General features: G+C 58.4%; 1 protein-coding gene across 2 annotated transcripts; it reads left to right on the top strand.

The window, feature by feature from the left end:
• Window positions 1-1,156: 1,156 nt before the first annotated feature.
• Window positions 1,157-21,288, top strand: LAMB2 (laminin subunit beta 2). Of its 2 annotated transcripts, XM_027583046.2 has the most exons (38): window positions 1,157-1,957; window positions 2,050-2,209; window positions 2,658-2,752; window positions 2,832-2,995; window positions 3,333-6,701; window positions 7,754-9,310; window positions 9,398-9,483; window positions 9,601-9,773; window positions 9,865-10,000; window positions 10,082-10,155; window positions 10,567-10,755; window positions 10,847-10,910; window positions 11,145-11,347; window positions 11,454-11,574; window positions 11,905-12,093; window positions 12,304-12,483; window positions 12,604-12,716; window positions 12,990-13,069; window positions 13,159-13,291; window positions 13,475-13,633; window positions 13,711-13,838; window positions 15,568-15,700; window positions 15,880-16,072; window positions 16,152-16,295; window positions 16,517-16,748; window positions 16,832-16,995; window positions 17,083-17,307; window positions 17,391-17,608; window positions 17,720-17,816; window positions 17,906-18,278; window positions 18,373-18,557; window positions 19,037-19,278; window positions 19,357-19,705; window positions 20,023-20,230; window positions 20,308-20,449; window positions 20,534-20,710; window positions 20,800-20,959; window positions 21,041-21,288. In XM_027583046.2, the coding sequence occupies exons 6-38, from the start codon at window positions 9,168-9,170 to the stop codon at window positions 21,175-21,177; spliced, it is 5,550 nt and encodes a 1,849-aa protein (XP_027438847.1). In that variant the 5' UTR covers window positions 1,157-1,957; window positions 2,050-2,209; window positions 2,658-2,752; window positions 2,832-2,995; window positions 3,333-6,701; window positions 7,754-9,167; the 3' UTR covers window positions 21,178-21,288. The 2 variants fall into 2 exon arrangements, with proteins under 2 accessions (XP_027438847.1, XP_027438848.1); XM_027583047.1 differs by lacking the exons at window positions 1,157-1,957; window positions 2,050-2,209; window positions 2,658-2,752; ... (4 more) ...; window positions 9,601-9,773; window positions 10,082-10,155 and having other exon boundaries at window positions 9,871-10,000.
• Window positions 21,289-21,446: the final 158 nt, after the last annotated feature.

Raw genomic sequence — 21,446 nt, 5'->3', positions numbered from 1 at the left:
CAGGCAGTCCCCGTACGTGACCTCCCAGGCTCCAGATCTTGTCCTTTCTCCACCTCCTCGCTCTCTCTTACAGCCTGAGTTCTGGGGTCTGAGCAGTGACTCTCTGGGCTGCCGGCCCTGTGACTGTGACTTTGGGGGTGCCTACAGCAACAGGTACAAGGCAGGGCCTGGGAATGGGGATCAAGTGGCAAGAATCAGGAGTTGACGCTCCCTCCGTGCCCCCATGCTTGTTCGGGTGTTCTGCTGGGGACGGCCTCTGCCCTCATGCCGCCCTCACCTCTGTGGCCGCTGCTGCCATGAACTCCAATCTGGGCACTCTGTGCTGCTCTTGACCAAGCCACTGCTGAAGCTGAGCTTGACCAGGTCCTCCAGCCAGCTGACCCCCAGTTGCCTGTGAGTGTCCAGGACGGGTAGGGGCAGGGGCAGGAGGAAACCAAGGCTCAGACTTGGTTTTCAGGGGAGGGAGGGAGTGTGTAGAGAAAGCTAGTTGGAATAAGAGGCTGAGCAGGGTTAGGAAGGTGAGAAAGTCCAGGTGGGGGCATCAGCATGGTCAGAGGTTTGGTGTCTTAGAACCCATGTTTTCAGGGCAGTGTGGGAGAAGAGAGGGCCAGAATGTTGGAGGGCACTGACACCTGGCTTGCCTGCAGGGAGCTCCACCTCCCAAGCAGGTGAATGGGTAATGCTGGGTGGTGGGCAGGGGCAGCTCTAGGACTGCTGATCCCCAACCCCAGGCACCTGAAGACTGGCAGGCATTAGTCTGTGTTCATGCCCAGTCCCTGTCCAGGAGCACCCGCTGTGCCCATCTGTGCTCAGAGCAGCTGTTCCAGGTGGCCTTGACCTACGCACGCAGGTAGGCAGGACCCTAGGACTCTCAATAGCAAGACCCTATTATGCTGCCAACACGTTTGAAACAACACTCAAAGTGGAAAATCTCCAATATGGAATATCGTCATGTCATAGGGCAGTCAAAACAGGGAGTGAACGTAAAATATCAAGATTTAAGAAGTTGGTTTTTTTTGCATGGGTCATATGATGAAATACTAGATGCAGCAGAAATGGGACACCCCTGGGACCACATGATCATGGCCTTCCTATCCCACCCTTACTCCTTCCCTGCTCCCTGCAGAGCTGTGGTTTTATCCAGACCTTTCTGCTGTGACCCAGGGACACGCTACTCCCTGACCCTGCGGCTGTGCAGGACCAAGGGGTTGCGGAGACCAGAGGGGGGCACTATCCTTCTGGATTCGGTGAGGTCCTAGGGGTTCCACCCCACCTCTGGGGGAGACAGATTATAGCAGGATGATGTGGATGCAGTAGGGCTGGGGAGTAGGTGTCGCAGAGGCCTGGAGTTGCACCAAGAGGATGGAGACAGGTGGATAGTGTAAGGAGGGGGATCCAGGCAGGAGCAAAGCACATGCCAAGGATAGAAGATGAGAATAAGCAGCCACCAGACCTCCAAGGACCTATGGGCATTGTGGGGCAGTGGGGAGCCATGGAAGGGACGTGAACAGGGAAGATTCATGGGGGAGAATGGATTGCAAGGCGGAGGCTGCTGCAGTGATTCTGAGTGAGAGGTGGCATTGCGTGGACTAGATGGGGGGCCATGGGACAGGAAGGAGAAACAGACTCAGAAGAGAACTAGGAAAGGGGTAGGAAGGGGCTGTGACATCCACTACAAGGAAGGGTAGTTAGTAAGTGATAGTGAGTGGGGCTGGGCTCACTTCCCTCTGCCTGCCACCCTCCACCCTCCTACTAGATTGTGCTCTTGCCGTGGGTGAAGGAGTTGCCTGGGCTGAGATCTGTGGGCCACAGATCCCTGGGGCCACAGAGCACTTACAGGAACTCCACAAGGCAGGCTGCGTGGAGGCAGCAAGGACTGGCCTCCCCAGCACCGTGTCTGAGGTTTGTGCCCGCCTTGTCTGCAGCATCTCGGCCCTGCTCCATGGGGGTAGCCTTGGTGAGTGTGTGCCCCTGGCTTGAGGGGGCTGCAATATAGGGGTTTCAGGAAGCCCCGTGAGGTTCACTTTATCTCGCTCTTTCTCCTGCCAGCAGGATAAAGGGCACTTTATCCTGCCCTTTCACCGCCAGGTTTCCCTGAGTACTGAGTGAGCCCCACTAGGTGGGCAGTGCCCCTGCCATCCTAATATCATTGGTCGTACCTGTGACTGCATGTCTGAAATATACAGCGTCAGGCCCACTGGCTGCAGTGGTAAGCCTTCAGGGCCAGCGAGGATGGGTGTGGGGTCTGGGACCAACCATCTCCTTTCTCTGCATGGCTTGACGGCCCTGTCATTCCCCACAGAGTGCCACTGCCACACCGGGGGCCACTAGTACCATTTGTTGTGGTTTTTTTAAAGATTTTATTTATTTATTTGACAGAGAGAGAGAGACAGCGAGAGAGGGAACACAAGCAGGGGGAGTGGGAAAGGGAGAAGCAGGCTTCCTGCCGAGCAGGGAGCCCGATGCAGGGCTCGATCCCAGGACCCTGAGATCATGAACTGAGCCGAAGGCAGTTGCTTAACCAACTGAGCCACCCAGGCACCCCCACTAGTACCATTTGTAACCCTGTGAGTGGGCAGTGCACATGCCGGGCAGGCCTTGCTAGTCACCACTGTGCCCACTGCCTCTCTGGCTGGTGGGGTTTTCCGTTCTGCCAGCCCTGCACCTGCACTGGACACGCTGAGTTGTGCCAGCCACTCACAGGGGTCTGCCAGGCTTGCCCGGGAACCGCCACAGGCTGACAGTGTGCGAGGTGAGCGCTGTCACTGGAAGGGCTGGGTAGGAATTATGATGAGTGGGCCACGTCTCATTACATGTGCTACTGCCCACAGGTGCTTGGACGGCTACTATGGAGACCCCACCCTGGGCTCATGCCAACAGTGCCGACCTTGCCTCTGTCCTGGGCACCCTGGCTCCGGCCTCTATCATGGGATTTCCTGCCATGTGGACAGTGCGAGTGGACGTGTCCCATACCTCTGTGCACCTGGCTATGTAGGTGAGGGCTGTTTGGCAAGGGCAACCCGGTGGCCCTGCTCACTTGTTCACAACCTCATCAGGTCTACAAGGCAAATCTTTGCCAGGGACACCTGTATGTGGAGCTCTAGGCTGGGCACCTCTCCTGGAGGAGTTGCTGTTCAAGGGAGGGAGGGGCAGATGGGAGGAGCTATAGACATGGAATTTGTAAACCAGGCAGGTGGGCTGTAATGTAGCTTCTATGTTCTCTGCCCTCTTGGCTTGACCTCAGACTTTCTGGCTGCATATGTGGGACCCACAGGCCACAAGGGTGCAGGAAGGCACCTGAGACAACCCACCCATACCTCGATCCTTTCCAGGCCCCCCGCTGTGACCGCTGTTCCTCTGGCTACTTTGGGCACCCTTGGCCAGGGGGAGATCCCAGAAGGAGTCCGTGCCGGCCCTGTCAGTGCAACAATAATATTGATCCCCGTGATCCTGCTACCTGCGATGCCCGCAGTCGGGACTGCCAACGCTGTCTGCACCACAGCCAAGGTCCCAGCTGTGTCCGCTGCAGGCCTGGCTTCCATGGCTGTGCTCTGCGTCCAGGGGGCTGCCGGCATGAGCGTGTGGCTAGGATGGGTGAGAACACCCCAAGGCGGGTGGGTGCGTTCTCTTTACTCAGTCCCTTCCTCTTCCCCAGGCTGCAGCTGTGACCCCCAGGGCACTGTCCCTGCATGGTGTCCCTCTTGGGCTGAAGCCTGCTTCTGCAACCAGGTCAGCAGGCTGTGTTCTTGCCACCCTCACACACTGGGGCAGGACTGTAGCCACTGTGCCCCTCTCTTCTGGAACCTGGGGGGACCCCGGGGCTGTGAGCCCTGCAAATGCCATGCCCAACACACTGTGCAGCCGGCATGTCACCCAGGGAGTGAGGCCCCGTTGCACATAGCTGTGGCGGCGTCCGGGTGTGAGTGAAGGTGTGTGTGCCTCTGACAAGATGTTACTTGTAGCTGGTGTGAGTGTTCACGCGACCACCAGCACCGGGGTGTGTGGCTGCAAACAGCTGTGTGAGTCTCTGCTTTTGTGTGACATCAGCTATAAGGTAATGGCAGGATTTGGGGTAAGGCAGACATGAGACCACACGTGCCTGACCCCACATGCAGCCATGTGCTAGTGTGCGGGTGACCCACTGTGAATGGGTCCCGGCAAGTGGACTGAACGTGGCAGGGGCTGGCAGGGGAGGCTGAGGGGACACAGGTGAAGGGTAAGGATTGAGAGCTTGTGCAGGTAGAGGGGGATGGCCACTGTGAGCAGGAGTTTCCAGGAGGAGAGTGATCAGCAACCAAATGAAACGAGGCCTGAAGTGTGTGCTCTTATGTCCTTGGCAAAGAGACGGTGGGAGGCAGGGTGAAGGAGACAGCGGGGTGTTCAGATCAGGACACAGAATAGCAAGTCAGGAGTTGAGAAACCAGAGGGTCTGTGGGAGGCTGGCAATGTGGGAAGGTGGGGGCTGGCCAAGGAGGTCAGGCCAGAGGAAGCAGGAAAGGGAGAAGCCTTCGGCCAAGCACAGGTGTGGGTGCTGCCCAGGGCAGCAGCAGGGCAGGGAGAAGACTCTGTGCTTGGTATGCATACACTGCCTTTGAACACTCGTGTCCTTCTCCCTGGCCCAGAGGAGGCTCTGTGTTCCTACTGACTGGCCCACACTCTCTTCCCTCAGGTCCCAGGTCAGTGCACCTGGGATTGGGAGCCACATTTGCTCCAGGTGTCTAGGTACTGGGGTGACCCAGAGCAGGAATGCAGAGGTGAGAAAGCCACTCACATGATCCACACCACCAGGGATGATGTTTCCCTGAAGGGGCCCAGTGTGGAGTAGCAGGGGAACGGTGGGGCTTTCCTGAGGGAGAACACAGCATGTTTATTGATGTTTCCCCCAAAACTCAAAGAAATACTCATGAAAACAGCTGTTGGCAAGGCCAGGTGGGGTATTCCTAGAGAGAGCACACATCGGGTGGCTCTTTTCTGAACCCATCTGCCAGTCCTGCACCCCAGCTGACCCTTGACTGGACTATAGAGCTTCCGGAGCATTGTGCTGTTTCCCTGCCCAAAGGCTGCCATGCCATATGGCCTCTGTGGCCAGGGAAGATGCCAGTGCCCATGGTCATTCTGAGCAGTGGCTTGGGCAAAGGCTTGTGTGCACCCTCCCACTCACACAGGGCTGTTCTCCAGGCTTCTTGGAGGCAAGGCTGGGGCAAGTGTTGCCTGCTCCCTGCCCTAACCCTGTCTCTCCCCCACAGCCTGTGCCTGTGACCCACAGGGCTCCATCTTGCCCAGCTGTGATCCACACACAGGTGCCTGTTTATGCAGAGAGGGTATCTCAGGGATGAGGTGCCAAGTGTGTGCCCGTGGTTCCAGAGGTGGCTTCCCACACTGCATGTCTTGCCCTACCTGTTTCACCTCCTGGGACCTATGTCTAGCTCTGCTCCAGCTGCAGCTGGAAATTGGGGCCCAGAAGATCACCTTCCTATACCAGGGGATGCCTGACTGGGGTGCTAGGGGCCAGGGTGAACACCTGCAGGCCCTGGAGGGGATATCCAGCAAGCACAGATTCTCCTGGAATCTTCTTCACCTGTTGCGGGGACTCTGGAGCAACTTATGGAGTGGATAGCTGGATTCAGGCAAGGGGCCTTGGGTCAGTAAGGAGGAGGTCTCCAGCTAGCTTCTCAGGGTTGGGGATTTCAGAGGGTCTCAGGTTGGCCTGTCTGAGTCCTGGGTTTTGGAGTCAGGTGGGTTTTCTTGAGTGAGGAGTCATGGAGGAGAGTACATCTCTGGTCAGGCTGATAACTCCGTCTTCCTGCAGGAGGAAAGTAACTGCGTTGGTCCAGACACTGGGCCACGGGGCAGTTTGTGGCAGAAAGAGAGCCATGGTTTAGGAGGCAGTGTGAACAGCTGGAAGAATTATTCCGGCAGCTAGACTGTGTCAAGGGCTTGGCCTGGCCCAAAAGGGCCATAGGAGCCCAACGTGAGGCCTAATGGGCAGGCGGGTGGGCAGGTGAGGGTAAAGGCTAGGCTGGGGCAGAAGGAAGGGGCCAGGCGCCCTTGCTTATGTCTCTGGGGAACCCAGAAGGCTGATTGGCCCTGCCTCAGCCAGTGGAGCCCTGAGTCATCCCTCTATCCCTCCCTGCCATCCCCTGCAGATGCTGCGGCCCAGGTCTCTTCAGCTGCCCTGCTTTTCCAGGAGGCCCTGCTTGGAGCCCAGGTTGTGGCCACATTTGGAGAACTGGACAGCAACCTGGGAAAGGCCCGAGAGGCCCAGCAGTGGATGGAACAGCTGCTGCGGGGGGTGGGCCCCCCAGGGACAGGAACAGCTGTGTGGGAGCTGAAACTGAAGGAGCTTGTCAACAGGGTCCAGATGCTGCATCCACAGCTTCTGAGACTCCTAGTCAAAGCGGGAGTGGTGGGTGGAGATATGGATCACTATAGGGGTTTTGCCAAGGCGAGGACTCTCTTCTAGCTGTAACCTGGGTGTAGAGCACTAGGGGATTTGGGACATGGCATTTCTCACTGGATCACCTGTCTTGTTTGCAGGAATGCAGGGATTGGGGACCTGGGATGGCTGTGTTCCTGTACCCTGTGTTGTTCCCTCTTGCCCTGGGACCCTGCCCACTGCCCACTGGGCTCTGCTTGCTTCCCGTAACTCTTCCGATAGCCTGGACATAGCTGCCACAGCCTTAGAGCAGCATCAGCAACTGGTACAGAGCCACTGGGGCCATGAATGGGAGCCAAGGTGGGGGAGTCATAGGGAACCATAGCTTGGCCATAGGGTTGCAAGAGATACATTCCACATCTGACCCACCCCTACCAGCTGCAGCAAATGCAGGCCACAGCAAATGCCACAGGAATCCAGGCCCGGGAGACATGGCATCAGACAAGGGGGCCTTGGGGTGTGGCCACCATAGCGCATGTGCAAGCAACTGTGCAGATCCTCCTCTTGGGTATCTATCTGCTTGTTGTGTGTCTGTTCACAGCTGAGGGCAGGGGCAGGTGGGCATCTGGGACACTGCTACGATACTCCTTCCAGAATGAGGAATACTCATAAGGGCTGACTAGGGGTCAGGTGGGAGCACTAATATGCGGGTAAATATTTAACAATTGGCTGGAGGTCAAAGGGAACTGATTTGTAGTGTTTGCTAGTTTCCATGGTATAAGTAAATCCACCGTGGCTGATTTTAGTCTACCTACCGTTTCCCAGCTGAGTCACAAAATTCCTGTTTGGCTCTTGTTAGCCCCCAACACACCATGTAGTCATGTCAGAGGCAGGGTCAGTGAGAGGTTAGGGTCAATGTTTGTTGGGTCAGAGATCAGAGTTCACATCTGAGATTCCTACCCTAATTCCCACAGAAGAAGGTGCAGATGCTGCACGTGTGGAGCTCGTGGCATGGTGTGGGCTGGTGGTGCCCCTCCCCCAAAATGGGGCAGTGGGCATTGCCCTCCGGCTGGGTCAGATCCAGGGTACCCTCCCTGCACCAGACACCATAGGCCAGGAACTGCCCAGAGCTGAAGGTGTCCTCCATCAGGCATAGGGGTGGGGATGGGGTGGGATAAGAGTCAGATGGGAGGGTCAGAGTCAGAACAGGGATGGTGTGGGAGGGTCAGGGCTGGGGTCAAAGTTCAGAACAGGGGTCAAATGTTGATTAGGGTTAGAGCTCATTTAGGTCAGAGTTAAGGTCATGACAGATTAGAGGACCGGGGTCAGAGATTAGGGCCAAGGGTCAGAGCATGGCTCACATGACCTGATCCTCAGGGTTGGAGCGCCGCCTGGTGCAGAAGGAGCAGACACTGGGCAAGAAGGTGGCCACTGGGCAAGAAGGTGGCCACGCTGTGGGCCCTGGAGCTGCGGGCAGCAGAGTTGCTTGAGCACATGCCGCTATGGGCAAATGTGTATGCCACCTGCTGATTGCAGTGTATGGATGCCGGTAAGACAGACTCTGGGACTACCTGAGTCGCTCAAAGTGACTCAAAGTGATTGACCCAAGAATCTCCTGACCTTGAGAGACCAAGGACCCCACTGAGTACCCACTGACGCTGAGTAACCCCCCATGGGACCCCATGATATCCTCCAATGATCCTCTGTCCTTGAGAAACCAGGTATGTAAAACTCAACAGAGGCCATCTAGTGCCTTTGACCCTGATAGATCCTTTTCTGAGTGATCTAAAATTCTGAGTCACCTCTAGTATCCCTGAGCCCCTCAGGTTGACTACAGGAGCCCCGGGTAACTGGAGACCCCTACTCCAGATAACTGGAATAACTCCCAGAGACCCTGAAGGTCCAGTAGATTGACTGCTCCCCTGCTCAGACTCTTCTTGAGAAGTCTGGTGATTCCCAGACCCCGGGAAGAACCCCCAGCTTTCTCCCGCGGTCCCACAGCTCTGGGTACTCTCCACCTGGCCCCAGACAGAGTGGGCACAGCTGTGGCAGCTCAGAGCCACCAGGCCCTGGCCCTACAGACCTGCGGAGTCCCGTGGTCCCGCCTGTGGTCCCAGGGGCCAGGGTGGGGCACTTGCTAGCAGCTCGCATTCCAAGCCTGGGCTCAGGCCTCCCGGCGGGCCAGAAGGTCTGGAGCGGATGGATGGCCATAAGATCTGGATTCACTCACTGCCTCTGTCGACTGCCCAGCTCCCATTTTCATACTGGAAAACTGAGAAAGCACTTCTTGTGCCTACTTGTTGTAGTGACTAAGGGAGGTGGAGAGCCCTGGAGCCGTGACTTGGGCAGAGGATGACCTTTCTCCACCTTTCCTCCTACCCCCTTCTTGTCCTGTCGCTTGGGCCAGGCCAACCTAAAGTCTCCCACCTCCCTAAATAGAGGAGCTCGATGTCTCTTTGTGTGCCCTCTCACCTCCCCGCTGACGCTGGAGCCCTGGGACTGAACAGCCTCACTGATGGTGACTTCCACAGCGCCTACAATGCTAGGGACAAAGGCTGTGTTCCGTGGGCCATTTGAAGTCTCAAATCAGACTCCTTTCCTTTGCTCATGCCACACCCCCTCCTTGGTGCGCACCCTAACTGTGGTGGCTTAAAGACAACCCCCCTTCCCCTTGCTCTGCAGGGGTCTGGGCAAGGGAGCTCAGTAAAGATTTGCAGGTGAGCTGGCCTGTGTCTGGTTTCTAGAATGAGGGTGGTTTCTGGAGAGGTGGGAGGGGAACCTCTGTGTGGAAATGTACTCCTGCCCAAAATCCGCTCCATGCTTTCCTTCTTGCCGTGCTTCTCAACTTTGCTCAAAGTCGCAGGACTCAGCTAGTGGAGGGGCCGCCGGCTGGAGGATTGAGTGGGAGATCAGCCGCGGACTTACGCGGGCAGGGTCTGCACGGGACCCCAAGGGAGGGTGAAGGTGGGCACAGGCTCTGGACCTCTTATCACCCCTCATCTGGATTCCCCTCCTCTTCAGGATGGAGCGGGCCTCAGGGGACCGAGGGAGGAACCTGCGGGGACAGCCTGGGCCCTGGGAGCTTCGACTGGGCCTACTGCTGAGTGGTGAGAGGGCCTGGTGAAGGCCTGGGGTTTGTGGGATGTGATGGTAGGTCCTGGGGGAGCCAAACCTGGGGCTACTGGGTGGGAGCTCAGCAGAACTGGCTGACCCACTGTTCCCAGTGCTGGCCACCACCCTGGCCCAGGCCCTGGCCCCGGATGTGCCAGGCTGTTCGAGGGGAAGCTGCTACCCTGCTACAGGTGACCTGCTAGTCGGCCGTGCTGACAGACTGACTGCCTCATCCACCTGTGGTTTGCATGGCCCCCAGCCCTACTGCATCGTTAGTCACCTGCAGGTGCGCCTTCGTGGGATGGGGGTATTGGGGGGTAGGGGGTGCTGCTACTGCCTGAGACACTGACCCTGACCTTGACTCTGACCCAACCCAGGATGAGAAGAAGTGCTTCCTGTGTGACTCCCGGCGCCCCTTCTCTGCTAGAGACAACCCAAACAGCCATCGCATCCAGAATGTAGTTACCAGCTTTGCACCACAGCGCCGGGCAGCCTGGTGGCAGTCAGAGAATGGTGAGGCCGTGGGTGGGGCATGGGGTGAGCAGGGTTGCCTACCAGTAGTCTCAAGTCCCTGACCTCCGACTCCTGCCCCAGGTGTCCCCGTGGTCACCATCCAGCTGGACTTGGAGGCTGAGTTTCATTTCACGCACCTCATTATGACCTTCAAGGTGCCCGCATGTCTGGGAGCCTGCTTGAATCACCCTGCTTGGCTCTCCATTGCCCCTGAACAGAGTCCCAGCTCCTTAGCCCAGTCTTGCTGAGCTCATATGCTGTGTTCTGTCTGGCTGCATGGGAGGCTCCTTCGTCTCCCACACCTTCTGTTGCCTTCTGCCTCCAGGCCTTTGCCCATGCTGCCCCAACGTGAGGCTGGATTAGGTGCTGCCTCCCTGGGCCCCATGACCCCTGAGCCTTCCCCCTAGAAGTGGCTACCCTCCCTGACTATTGCTTGGCTTCCAGTGGTCAGCCCCACCTGTCCGTGAGCTGCTTTGGGGCAAGCCCCAGCTGGGCAGGGCTCTCTTGATGGGCCTGGGCTAGACTTGAGTCCTGATATTCACTGATTAGCCATGCCCCCCACCCAGACATTTCGTCCTGCTGCCATGCTGGTGGAGCGCTCAGCTGACTTCGGACGCACCTGGCATGTGTACCGATATTTTTCCTATGACTGTGGGGCTGACTTTCCAGGAGTCCCACTCGCCCCCCCACGGCACTGGGATGACATAGTCTGTGAGTCCCGCTACTCAGAGATTGAACCATCCACTGAAGGCGAGGTGAGAGCTGGGATCTGACGTGGGGCAGGAAGAGGGGGATGATGGGCCTGAGGCAGGGTCCAGTGTCTCTGATGGCTCCACGTCCCTCCAGGTCATCTATCGTGTGCTGGATCCTGCCATCCCTATCCCAGACCCCTATAGCCCACGGATCCAGAGTGAGTGTTCCTCTCTTTGAGCCTGGCACAGTCCCAGCATCTGGCTGGTGACTCTTTGGGGCCTCAGTAGCTATTTTGGGTGCTTCTTGGGGCAGGTGCCAAGTCCAATTTAGCTCATATAGCAGTAGACAGAAGGTCTCCCAAGGTGACCTTGGCAGCTGCAGCCCCTGAGTGGGCATGGGGCAACAAGAGCCTGCCTGGCCAGCTGGCTCCCAATCCTTTCCCCTGACTTAGACCTGCTGAAGATCACCAACCTACGGGTGAACCTGACACGCCTGCATACGCTGGGGGACAATCTGCTCGACCCACGGCGGGAGATACGTGAGAAATACTATTATGCCCTCTACGAGCTGGTTGTGCGTGGCAACTGCTTCTGTTACGGACACGCCTCGCAGTGTGCACCCGCCCCAGGAGCACCAACCCATGCTGAGGGCATGGTGAGGGACTTCAGCTGGCTGGAATAGGGCTGGGGGTAGGGACAGGGCTGGGGGCAGGGACAGGCCTGGCTGGACAGTGCTGACCACTTGCCTCCCCGCCTCCTAGGTTCATGGGGCCTGCATCTGCAAACACAACACTCGTGGCCTCAACTGTGAGCAATGTCAGGATTTCTATCATGACTTGCCCTGGCGTCCAGCTGAGGATGGCCACAGTCATGCCTGCAGGAGTGAGTGAGGTCTGGTCCCCGTAGCCCCAGAACACTGTGGCCTGGCTGTGCCATGGGTAGAACTTAGAGCTGGTTGGTCAAGCGCCTAACACCCAGGCTATGTCCGAAGGGTGTCCAGGCCTTGATGCCCCTAGGGTCTCCCTTAACCCTCTTCCAAGTCTTCTCTGGTCAGGGGCCCAGTATGATGCTGAAACCTTAAAGTACCTGAGCCCCCACACACAAATTCTGGCCTGTGTCAGGGACCTGCGGTGTCACTGGGGCCCCTACACCCCTTATCCTCAGGACGTGGTCCCTCAATGGGGCCTTTGTCCTGCCTTCCCCTCCCCCAAGAGTGCGAGTGCCATGGGCACGCCCACAACTGCCACTTTGACATGGCTGTATACCTGGCGTCTGGCAACGTGAGTGGAGGTGTGTGTGATGGATGTCAGCACAATACAGCTGGGCGCCACTGTGAACTCTGCCGACCCTTCTTCTACCGTGACCCAAGCAAGGACCTCCGGGACCCAGCTGTGTGCCGCTGTGAGGCTGGGGTTGGGCATGGGAGAGGGAAGGCTGAGTCTGGGGTAGGAACTAGGAGGCCAGGCTGCTGTCCAGGTTGCAGGGGTTTGGGGTGGGGGTGGGGGGCACAGAGTGGAGCCAGGCTGGGAATCCAGTGTCGGGGAGGCTAGGGAGATGCGTGGTGCTGGGCTAGTTGGGATAGGGTGACCCTTCATCTCTTTTTGCCCTCAGCCTGTGATTGTGACCCCATGGGTTCCCAAGATGGTGGTCGCTGCGATCCCCATGATGATCCTGCTCTGGGGCTGGTTTCGGGCCAGTGTCGCTGCAAAGAACATGTGGTGGGCTCTCGCTGTCAGCGATGCCGTGATGGCTTCTTCGGGCTCAGTGCCAGCGACCCTGCAGGCTGCCGGCGTATGTGCTTCCTGCCCTAGCTCCTGTACTGACCTTAACCCTTTACTTCTTACTCTTGGCCCAACTCAACACCAGCACTGCCACAGCTCCCCAGAGTGTGATGGATCTCCTTCCCTGCAGGGTGTCAGTGTGATGCACGGGGCACAGTGCCTGGGGTCACCTCCTGTGACCCCAACAGTGGAACCTGTTTCTGCAAGCGTCTAGTGACTGGACGTGGCTGTAACCGCTGCCTGGTGCGACTGGAGGGGCTTGGGGGTCTGGGGTCCTGCACTTATCCTCAGAGCACAGGGCTAGGGGGTGGTGTCTATGCCCCACTGGGTGGGTGCAGAGAGCTTAGGGTCCATTCCTGGCTGAGAGGCCTCAGGTCTGGGAGGTGAAGGGTGGGAGCCATGGTCTAGGGACCGTGTTTTCACCAAGGGGTGGTAGAGGCTGAGAGCTGTCACTGGATTCCCGGATGGGTGGCGAGGGGGTCTCTTTCTAGCCCCCAGCAACCTCCTCTCCCCTAGCCTGGTCACTGGGGCCTGAGCCATGACCTGCTTGGCTGCCGTCCGTGTGATTGCGACGTGGGTGGTGCCTTGGATCCCCAGTGAGTGCTGTATCAGGGGTCCCAGGAGGGGTGGGAAAAGATCCTGGGCAGGATAGGGGGCCCTTCTTGAGTACCTGTGGGCTTCCCAGGTGCAATGAGGCCACAGGCCAGTGCCGCTGTCGCCAGCACATGGTGGGGCGACGCTGTGAGCAGGTGCAGCCTGGCTACTTCCGACCCTTCCTTGACCACCTAACTTGGGAGGCTGAGGACACCCGAGGACAGGTAGGGGCCAACGTTGGAGGGCAGGGCTTGGGTTGGAGAGGTGGAGTTGTGGGTGGTACTTGTCTGGGGCGGGTGTCCGGCCTTGGACAGGGCCTCAGCTGAAGAGCTGGGGTGTGAGGACGGGCTGTGGCAGAAGAGATGGTGTCTTACCTGAGCACCCACCCTGAGCTGTACCCCTCCCAGGTGCTCGATGTGGCGGAGCGCTTGGGGACCCCTGGTGGGACTCCATCCTGGACAGGCCGGGGTTTTGGTAGGCTGCAGGAGGGTCAGACACTGGAGTTCCTGGTGGCCTCTGTGCCGAGAGCCATGGACTACGACCTGCTGCTGCGCTTGGAGCCCCAGGTCAGACCCTGTGGAACCTGACCCAGAGCTGAACCTCCGGGTGTGGTAGCGTTTCCTTCATTATCCCATCCCCCCAGGTCCCTGAACAGTGGGCAGAGATGGAAGTGACTGCGCAGCGCCCAGGGCCTGTGTCTGTCCACAGCCTGTGTGGGCATGTGCTGCCCAAGGATGACCACATCCCAGGGACTCTGCAACCAGAAACCAGGTGAGGGTACCAATGGTAGCATCTGTAATGGGGGGGGGGGGTTGTGGGCCAGCCCTAATTCCCTGAAGGGCACTTGGAAGATGCCGCTGCTCATTCATCTGTCCCTTGCTTCAAGTGCCTCCTCCTGAGTGCTGTTTGCCGGGTGCTCTTAGGCATGGCACAGGTCAGAAGAAGGAAGTAGAAAATGTCCTGCTCTTTTAGGGGTCTGAGTTCCGAGGCCTGTGGCAAGATTTAATGGGAAGCCATTCAGTGTCACTATAGGGAATGCCTACCGGGGAAAGGGAAGGCATCAGTGCATTCTGAGCAGGTTGTGACTGGTCTGATAATTGTTTTCTTACATTTTGGGTAGTATTTGCTTCATGTATCTTTTTTCATCACCCTTTTTAACGTTTTATTATTTAAGTATTCAAACAATACACGGAAGTGGAGAGAGCAATGTATAATGGGCCGTACCCATCATAGACGTTTTACCAACTGTGATTTGCTTTTAGCAAAGATCCCTCTACTTGAGGAGTGGAAAGTAGACTTGAAGGTGGAGGCTTTTGAGTTAGCTGAGTGACAGTGGATTGGACAGAGGTTTAGCGGTTGATGTGACAAGATGATGAAGGTTCCAGAGAGTTCCAGTGGCAGAGCTGATGGCTTAGATATGTAGGAAAGAGAGAAAGTGGGAAGATGACTCTAGCGTTTTGGGCTTGTTCATCTGGGTGAGGATTGGGCTCTTTACTGAGGTAGAGACATAGGGAGAAGCAGTTCCGAGGTACTTAGGCATGGAGGAGAAGGCCAGTGGGTGGTTGGATTTCTGTGTCTGGAAATACTGGAAGGCCTCAAGCTGTAGATATAAATTTGGGACTTGTCACTAAAGGGTTAGGTCTAAATGAAATGACCAGAGAAAGGAAAGAGGGCCAGAACCAAGCTTTGGGGTGTTTGAGGCCAGTAGAGAAGGAGGATTTGGGGGTGGGGGAAAATCAGCAGTGTGGACACGGTTCCAGAAGGAGAGAGAAGAGTGTCTCAGGAAGAAGGGTGCACTGCTTTCATTGCATGCCGCTGAATGCTGGAACAGACAGGAACAGAGAGGAGGCTGCTGGGTTTGGCCATGTGGAGGTCGATGGTGAGCTTGGTACAGGCTGTCCCCATGCATGTTGGCATAAAAACTCCATTGGCGTGGGAGGCAAGAGTGGAGGCAGTGACCACAGTCCGGTTTTAGGAATTTGTTGGGCAGGAAAGCAAAGACAAGGTAACAGCTAAGGGAGACTCAGGGACTGAGGGAAGATGTTTCCAAGGGAGATAAAAGAACCCTAGCATGGGTTTGCAGGCTGATGAGAATAACCTAGGAAAGGCAGGGCCAGGTGGCAGAGGGGGGATGATGTCGTCTTGGTGAAGAAGAGCAGAGGTTAGAGGTCAAGGTTGGAGGAAGCGTGAGGAGGCCATTAAAGAAAAATTGGCCAGTATTTGTGCCAGGGAAATGCTGTGCGGTTGCAAGGTTGTAGGGAGTGTTTTCAGAGATTGGTCTGCACAGGTATGGGATTCCAGTGAGGCATGTTTGTGGGAATCTCCTGTATAAATTCTCTGTCAGGCTGTCCAGCTGTATGTTGGCATGACCCAGCCCAACCTAGTGTCTTTCCTGGCCAGTGATTTGGTTGCTGGTGTGCGGGGCGGGGAGGCCTAGGATGGTGGGTACAGGGACCCTGGGTGAACCCCATACCTGTTTTTACTCCCCCCACCCCGCCAGGTATATGGTGTTTCCCAGACCTGTCTGCCTTGAGCCTGGCATCTCCTACAAACTGCATCTGAAGCTGGTGCGAACAGGGGGAAGCGCTCAGACCGAGGCTCCCTACTCTGCACCCAGCCTGCTCATTGACTCGGTGAATAGCCCCTCTCCCCACACCGACCAAGAAGGCAGGGTCTGTGGGATGGGACCTGTAGCGGGGGCCGGACAGGAGGGGCCCGTGACAGAAGAGGCAGGCCCGTGGTGGTGCTCAGTGCTCGCAGTGCCAATAGCGTCCTGGGTCTGGGCCTCACTCTTCCTTGCTCATCGCTTCAGCTGGTGCTGCTACCCCGTGTCCTGGTGCTGGAGATGTTTAGTGGGGGGGATGCTACTGCTCTGGAGCGCCGTGCCACCTTTGAACGCTACCGCTGCCACGAGGAGGGGCTGGTGCCCAGCAAGACCCCTCCCTCGGAGGCCTGCGCCCCTCTCCTCATCAGCCTGTCCGCCCTGCTCTACAACGGTGCCTTGCGTGAGTGTCTGTGCTGTGGGCTGGTGGGGCAGAGGTGTGGGGCCCCAGTCTGACTTGGCCCTCTCCCGCTGCCCCACAGCCTGTCAGTGTGACCCCCAGGGCTCACTGAGTTCTGAGTGCAATCCCCACGGCGGCCAGTGCCTTTGTAAACCTGCGGTGGTGGGGCGCCGCTGTGATCTCTGTGCCCCTGGCTTCTACGGCTTTGGCCCCACAGGCTGTCAAGGTACCTGCCTGCCTTTCTTCCCTCTTATTCTGTCTCCTCCCCACGACTGTCCCCCATCCTCCCTCCAACTGTGCTTCTTCCTTTCTCTGACTCTGCGTTAGAGCCCATACTCCCAGCACTGGGGCACTGGAAGTTCTCTTTGATTCCCTGACTTTCCTGCCCTGACCCCACCTAGATTCCCTCAAACCCCTTCCCTGGCTCAGCCTCTGCCTTGCCCCCAGCCTGCCAGTGCAGCCCCGAGGGGGCACTCAGTGGCCTGTGCGAAGGGACCAGCGGGCAATGCCCCTGCCGAACTGGTGCCTTCGGGCTTCGCTGTGATGGCTGCCAGCGGGGCCAGTGGGGATTCCCTAGCTGCCGGCCATGCGTCTGCAACGGGCATGCAGACGAGTGTGATGCCCGGACGGGAGCTTGCCTGGGCTGCCGCGATCACACAGGGGGTGAGCACTGTGAAAGGTGAGCCTGGAGCAGCTAGGAGAGGGTGGGTGGGTGGGAAGGCTGCTCTGGGACCACATCTCTCCTCCTGTTGCTCTTCGAAGGTGCGTTGCTGGCTTCCACGGGGACCCACGGCTCCCATATGGGGACCAGTGCCGGCCCTGTCCCTGCCCTGACGGCCCTGGGAGCCGGCGGCACTTTGCTACTTCTTGCCATCGGGATGGGTACTCCCAGCAGATCATGTGCCACTGTAGGGCAGGCTACACAGGTGAGTAGATAGATAAGGTGCAGGCATGGGATCAGGGTGGGGCAGATGAACTGAACACTCACTCATGCCTTCCCCAAATGTGGGCAGGGCTGCGGTGCGATGCTTGTGCCCCTGGGTACTTTGGGGACCCGTCAAGGCCAGGTGGCCAGTGCCAACCATGTGAGTGCAGTGGGAACATTGACCCCACGGACCCTGATGCCTGTGACCCCCGCACGGGGCGGTGCCTGCGCTGCTTACACCACACGGAGGGGCCGCACTGTGCCCACTGCAAGCCTGGCTTCCATGGGCAGGCTGTCCGACAGAGCTGTCACCGTGAGTGTGGGATTGGGAGGGGGTGGCGGGGGTCGGGCTCTGCTGCTCGGGCTCCCCTTGATTAATGTGCTTGACTGGCCCAGGCTGCACCTGCAACTTGCTGGGTACAGATCCCCAGCAGTGCCCGTCTACTGACCGCTGCAACTGTGACCCAAGCAGTGGGCAGTGCCCATGCCTCCCCAATGTCCAGGGCCCTAGCTGTGACCGCTGTGCCCCCAACTTCTGGAACCTTACCAGTGGCCATGGCTGCCAGCCCTGTGCTTGCCACCCAAGCCGAGCCAGAGGCCCCACCTGCAATGAGGTACAGGACCCTCCTGTGGATCCCTGGGTGGATGGGGCCAGCTGTCTGTCTCGAGTCTCAAGAGCTTAGCCTCTGATTGAGGCGCTGACCTCTGCCCTGTTCCCACTCTAGTTCACGGGGCAGTGCCACTGCCGTGCTGGCTTTGGTGGGCGAACCTGTTCTGAGTGCCAGGAGCTCCACTGGGGGGACCCTGGGTTGCAGTGTCGCGGTGAGAGAGCCAGCAGGGCCAGGGTGGCTGGGGGGCTTCCCAGGATGCCCCACTGGCACCCTAATTCTGTGGTCTGCCCTCTCCTGCAGCCTGTGATTGTGACCCTCGTGGAATAGACACACCTCAGTGTCACCGCTCCACGGGGCACTGCAGCTGCCGCCCAGGCGTGTCTGGCGTGCGCTGTGACCAGTGTGCCCGTGGCTTCTCAGGGGTCTTTCCTGCTTGCCAGCCATGCCACGCATGCTTCGGGGACTGGGACCGCGTGGTACAGGACTTGGCTGCCCGTACACGGCGCCTGGAGCAGCGGGCGCAGGAGCTGCAGCAGACGGGTGTACTGGGGGCCTTTGAGAGCAGCTTCTGGCACATACAGGAGAAGCTGGGAACTGTGCAGGGGATTGTGGGTGCCCGCAACACCTCAGCTGCCTCCACTGCACAGCTCGTGGAGGCCACAGAGGATCTGCGGTGCGGATGGGCCTGAGGATACATGGAGGGATGGGGCAGAGACCCAGTGGACCAGGGCTGAAGCTTCTCTAAACACCACCCTCTACCGGCACAGGCGTGAAATTGGAGAGGCCACTGAGCACCTGACCCAGCTGGAGGCAAAACTGACGGATGTGCAGGATGAGAACTTCAATGCCAACCATGCACTGAGCAATCTGGAGCGAGATGGGCTTGCACTTAATCTCACACTGCGGCAGCTGGATCAGCATCTGGACCTGCTCAAGCATTCAAACTTCCTGGGTGAGCTGTTGGCCAGGGAGGCAGGTGGACCAGGGTTGGGTGATTTTTTTTTTTTTTTAATTTTATTTATTCGAGAAAGAGAGAGAGAGTACAAGCAGGGGGAGCAGCAGAGGGAGAGAGAGAAGCAGGCTCCCCACCGAGCAGGGAGCCCGATGCGGGGCTCGATCCCAGGACTCCAGAATCATGAACTGAGCCAAAGGCAGACACCCAACCGACTGAGCCACCCAGGCGCCCCTTTTTTCTTTTTCTTTTTTTTTTTTTTTAAGAGAGAGAGCGAGCAGGGAGGGGCAGAGGGAGAGGGAGAGGGAGAGAGAGAGAGAGAATCTTAAGCGGGTTCCACACCCAGCACAGAGCCCAACGCAGGGCTTGATCTCATGACCCTGAGATCATGACTGAGCCAAAATCAAGAGTCGGACGCTTAATCCAGGCGCCCCGGGTTAGGTGATCTTTAGCTGACCGCCAGCCTCTGCCCAATGTAGGTGCCTATGATAGCATCCGCCACGCCCACAGTCTGTCTGCAGAGGCAGAACATCGTGCCAACACATCGGCCTTGACGGTGCCCAGCCCTGTGAGCAGCTCAGCAGATACTCGGCACCGGACGGAGGTGCTGATGGGTGCCCAGAAGGAGGACTTCAACCGCAAACACATGGCCAACCAGCGGGCACTAGGCGAGCTCTCTGCCCATGCCCATTCCCTGAGCCTGACAGCCATAAATGAACTGGTAAGGCACAGTGTGGGGTGGGACATGTGGCTGTGGCTGTTCCTTCCACAGGGCCCTGACTTGTTCTGTGCCTGGCAGGTGTGTGGACCCCCGGGGGATGCACCCTGTGCTACAAGCCCTTGCGGGGGTGCTGGCTGTCTGGACGAGGATGGGCAACCCCGCTGCGGGGGCCTCGGCTGCAACGGGGCAGTAGCCATGGCGGACCTGGCACTGGGTCGGGCCCGGCACACACAGGCAGAGTTGCAGCGGGCTCTGGCAGAAGGTGGCGGCATCCTCAGCCAGGTGGCTGAGACCCGTCGGCAGGCAGGCGAGGCACAACAGCGGGCCCAGGCAGCCCTGGACAAGGCTAATGCTTCCAGGGGACAGGTGGAGAAGGCCAACCAAGAGCTTCGGGAACTTATCCAGAATGTGAAGGACTTCCTCAGCCGTGAGCCTCCCGTGTGGCCCAGGCCACGTGGTTGTTTTACCTGTGTCTGCGTTCATACTTGTGTCCCTGGGTTCATACTCGGGCCGGCACTGGGCCTGTGTTTATGACTCCGTGTCTAATCCCTCAACCCTTGCCTATATGTGGTCCCGGAGTCCGTGACCCCGAGTGTGTGCTCACTTATAGTTCCTGTCCTTGTAGTTACATCACTATGCCTATTAACAAACCCATATTCCATGTGTGGTCCCACACCCCAAGATTGTGTTTGACGTCCCTGCTGGAGAATCTGTGTCCCTAAGCCCTTGCCTGTGTCCCCATAGAGGAGGGGGCTGATCCCGATAGCATTGAGATGGTGGCCACACGAGTGCTAGAGCTCTCCATCCCAGCATCACCTGAGCAGATTCAGCACCTGGCAGGCGAGATTGCAGAGAGGGTCCAGAGCCTGGCAGATGTGGACACAATCCTGGCGCGTACCGTGGGAGATGTGCGTCGGGCAGAGCAGCTACTACAAGATGCACGGCGGGCAAGGTCTGATCATGATCCTGGCCCCTATCCTTGACACCTGCTCCTGATACTTACAGGCCCTGATTCCCTCTCTTCCTCAGGAGCCGGGCTGAGGGTGAGAAACAGAAGGCAGAAACAGTACAGGCAGCACTGGAGGAAGCCCAGAGGGCCCAGGGTGCTGCTCAGGGTGCCATCCAGGGGGCAGTAGTCGACACACAGGACACGGAGCGGACCCTGCACCAGGTGTGGTCTCTCTGGGACATCAGTGGGGCAAGATTATGGGCACGCACGCATGGACCTGTTTAACCCTGGGTCCACCCGTAACAGGTGCAGGAGAAGATGGCAGGTGCGGAGCGGGCACTGAGCTCTGCAGGGGAGCGGGCTCAGCAATTGGATGGTCTCCTGGAGGCTCTGAAATTGAAACGAGCAGGGAATAGCCTGGCAGCCTCTAGTGCTGAAGAAACAGCAGGCAGCGCCCAGGGTCGTGCCCGGGAAGCTGAGCAGGTGGGTTGAGGCAGAGCCAGCTGTGGGGGTTGGGGTAGAAGCTGGGGTCGACTGGGCCACCACGCTGACTTTGCCCTCTATATCTGCAGCTGCTGCAGGGCCCACTAGGCGACCAGTACCAGACAGTGAAGGCCTTGGCTGAGCGCAAGGCCCAGGGGGTGCTGGCTGCACAGGTGCGGGCAGAGCAACTTCGGGATGAGGCTCGAGGCTTGTTGCAGGCTGCTCAGGACAAGCTGCAACGGCTGCAAGGTGAGGACTGGGGTGGGTGGAACGCCAGAGGTGTGGGGCTTGTGGGAGAAGGACCCTACAGCTGAGACCTGCCCCTCCTAGAGCTGGAGGGCACCTATGAGGAGAACGAGCGGGCACTGGAAGGCAAAGCAGCCCAGCTGGATGGACTGGAGGCCAGGATGCGTAGTGTGCTTCAAGCCATCAACTTGCAGGTTCAGATCTACAACACCTGCCAGTGACCCCTGCGGGATTCCTACCCCAGTCCCCAGCCCCGCCCCGCCCCCGTTACTGCCTCTGCATGGAAAAGTTCCTAGCCTGACCAGGCCCCCAATAAACCGCTGTGAATCCCAGTGTGTCGTCTGGACTGTGATTTGGGGAGGGCGGGGTCTCTGGGCGGAACCCCAGGATGCCACCAGCGGAGGGCCAGGGCAAGGCCAAGGCACCGGAGCCCCGCCTCCTCCGTTCGGACCCGCCCCGGAGCTACCCACCGCCGCGTGCCCGCTCCCAC

This window comes from Zalophus californianus, chromosome 1, assembly GCF_009762305.2.
Source record: "Zalophus californianus isolate mZalCal1 chromosome 1, mZalCal1.pri.v2, whole genome shotgun sequence".
NCBI classification, from domain to species: Eukaryota; Metazoa; Chordata; class Mammalia; order Carnivora; family Otariidae; genus Zalophus; species Zalophus californianus.
This window is presented reverse-complemented; position numbering and strand designations above follow the sequence as displayed.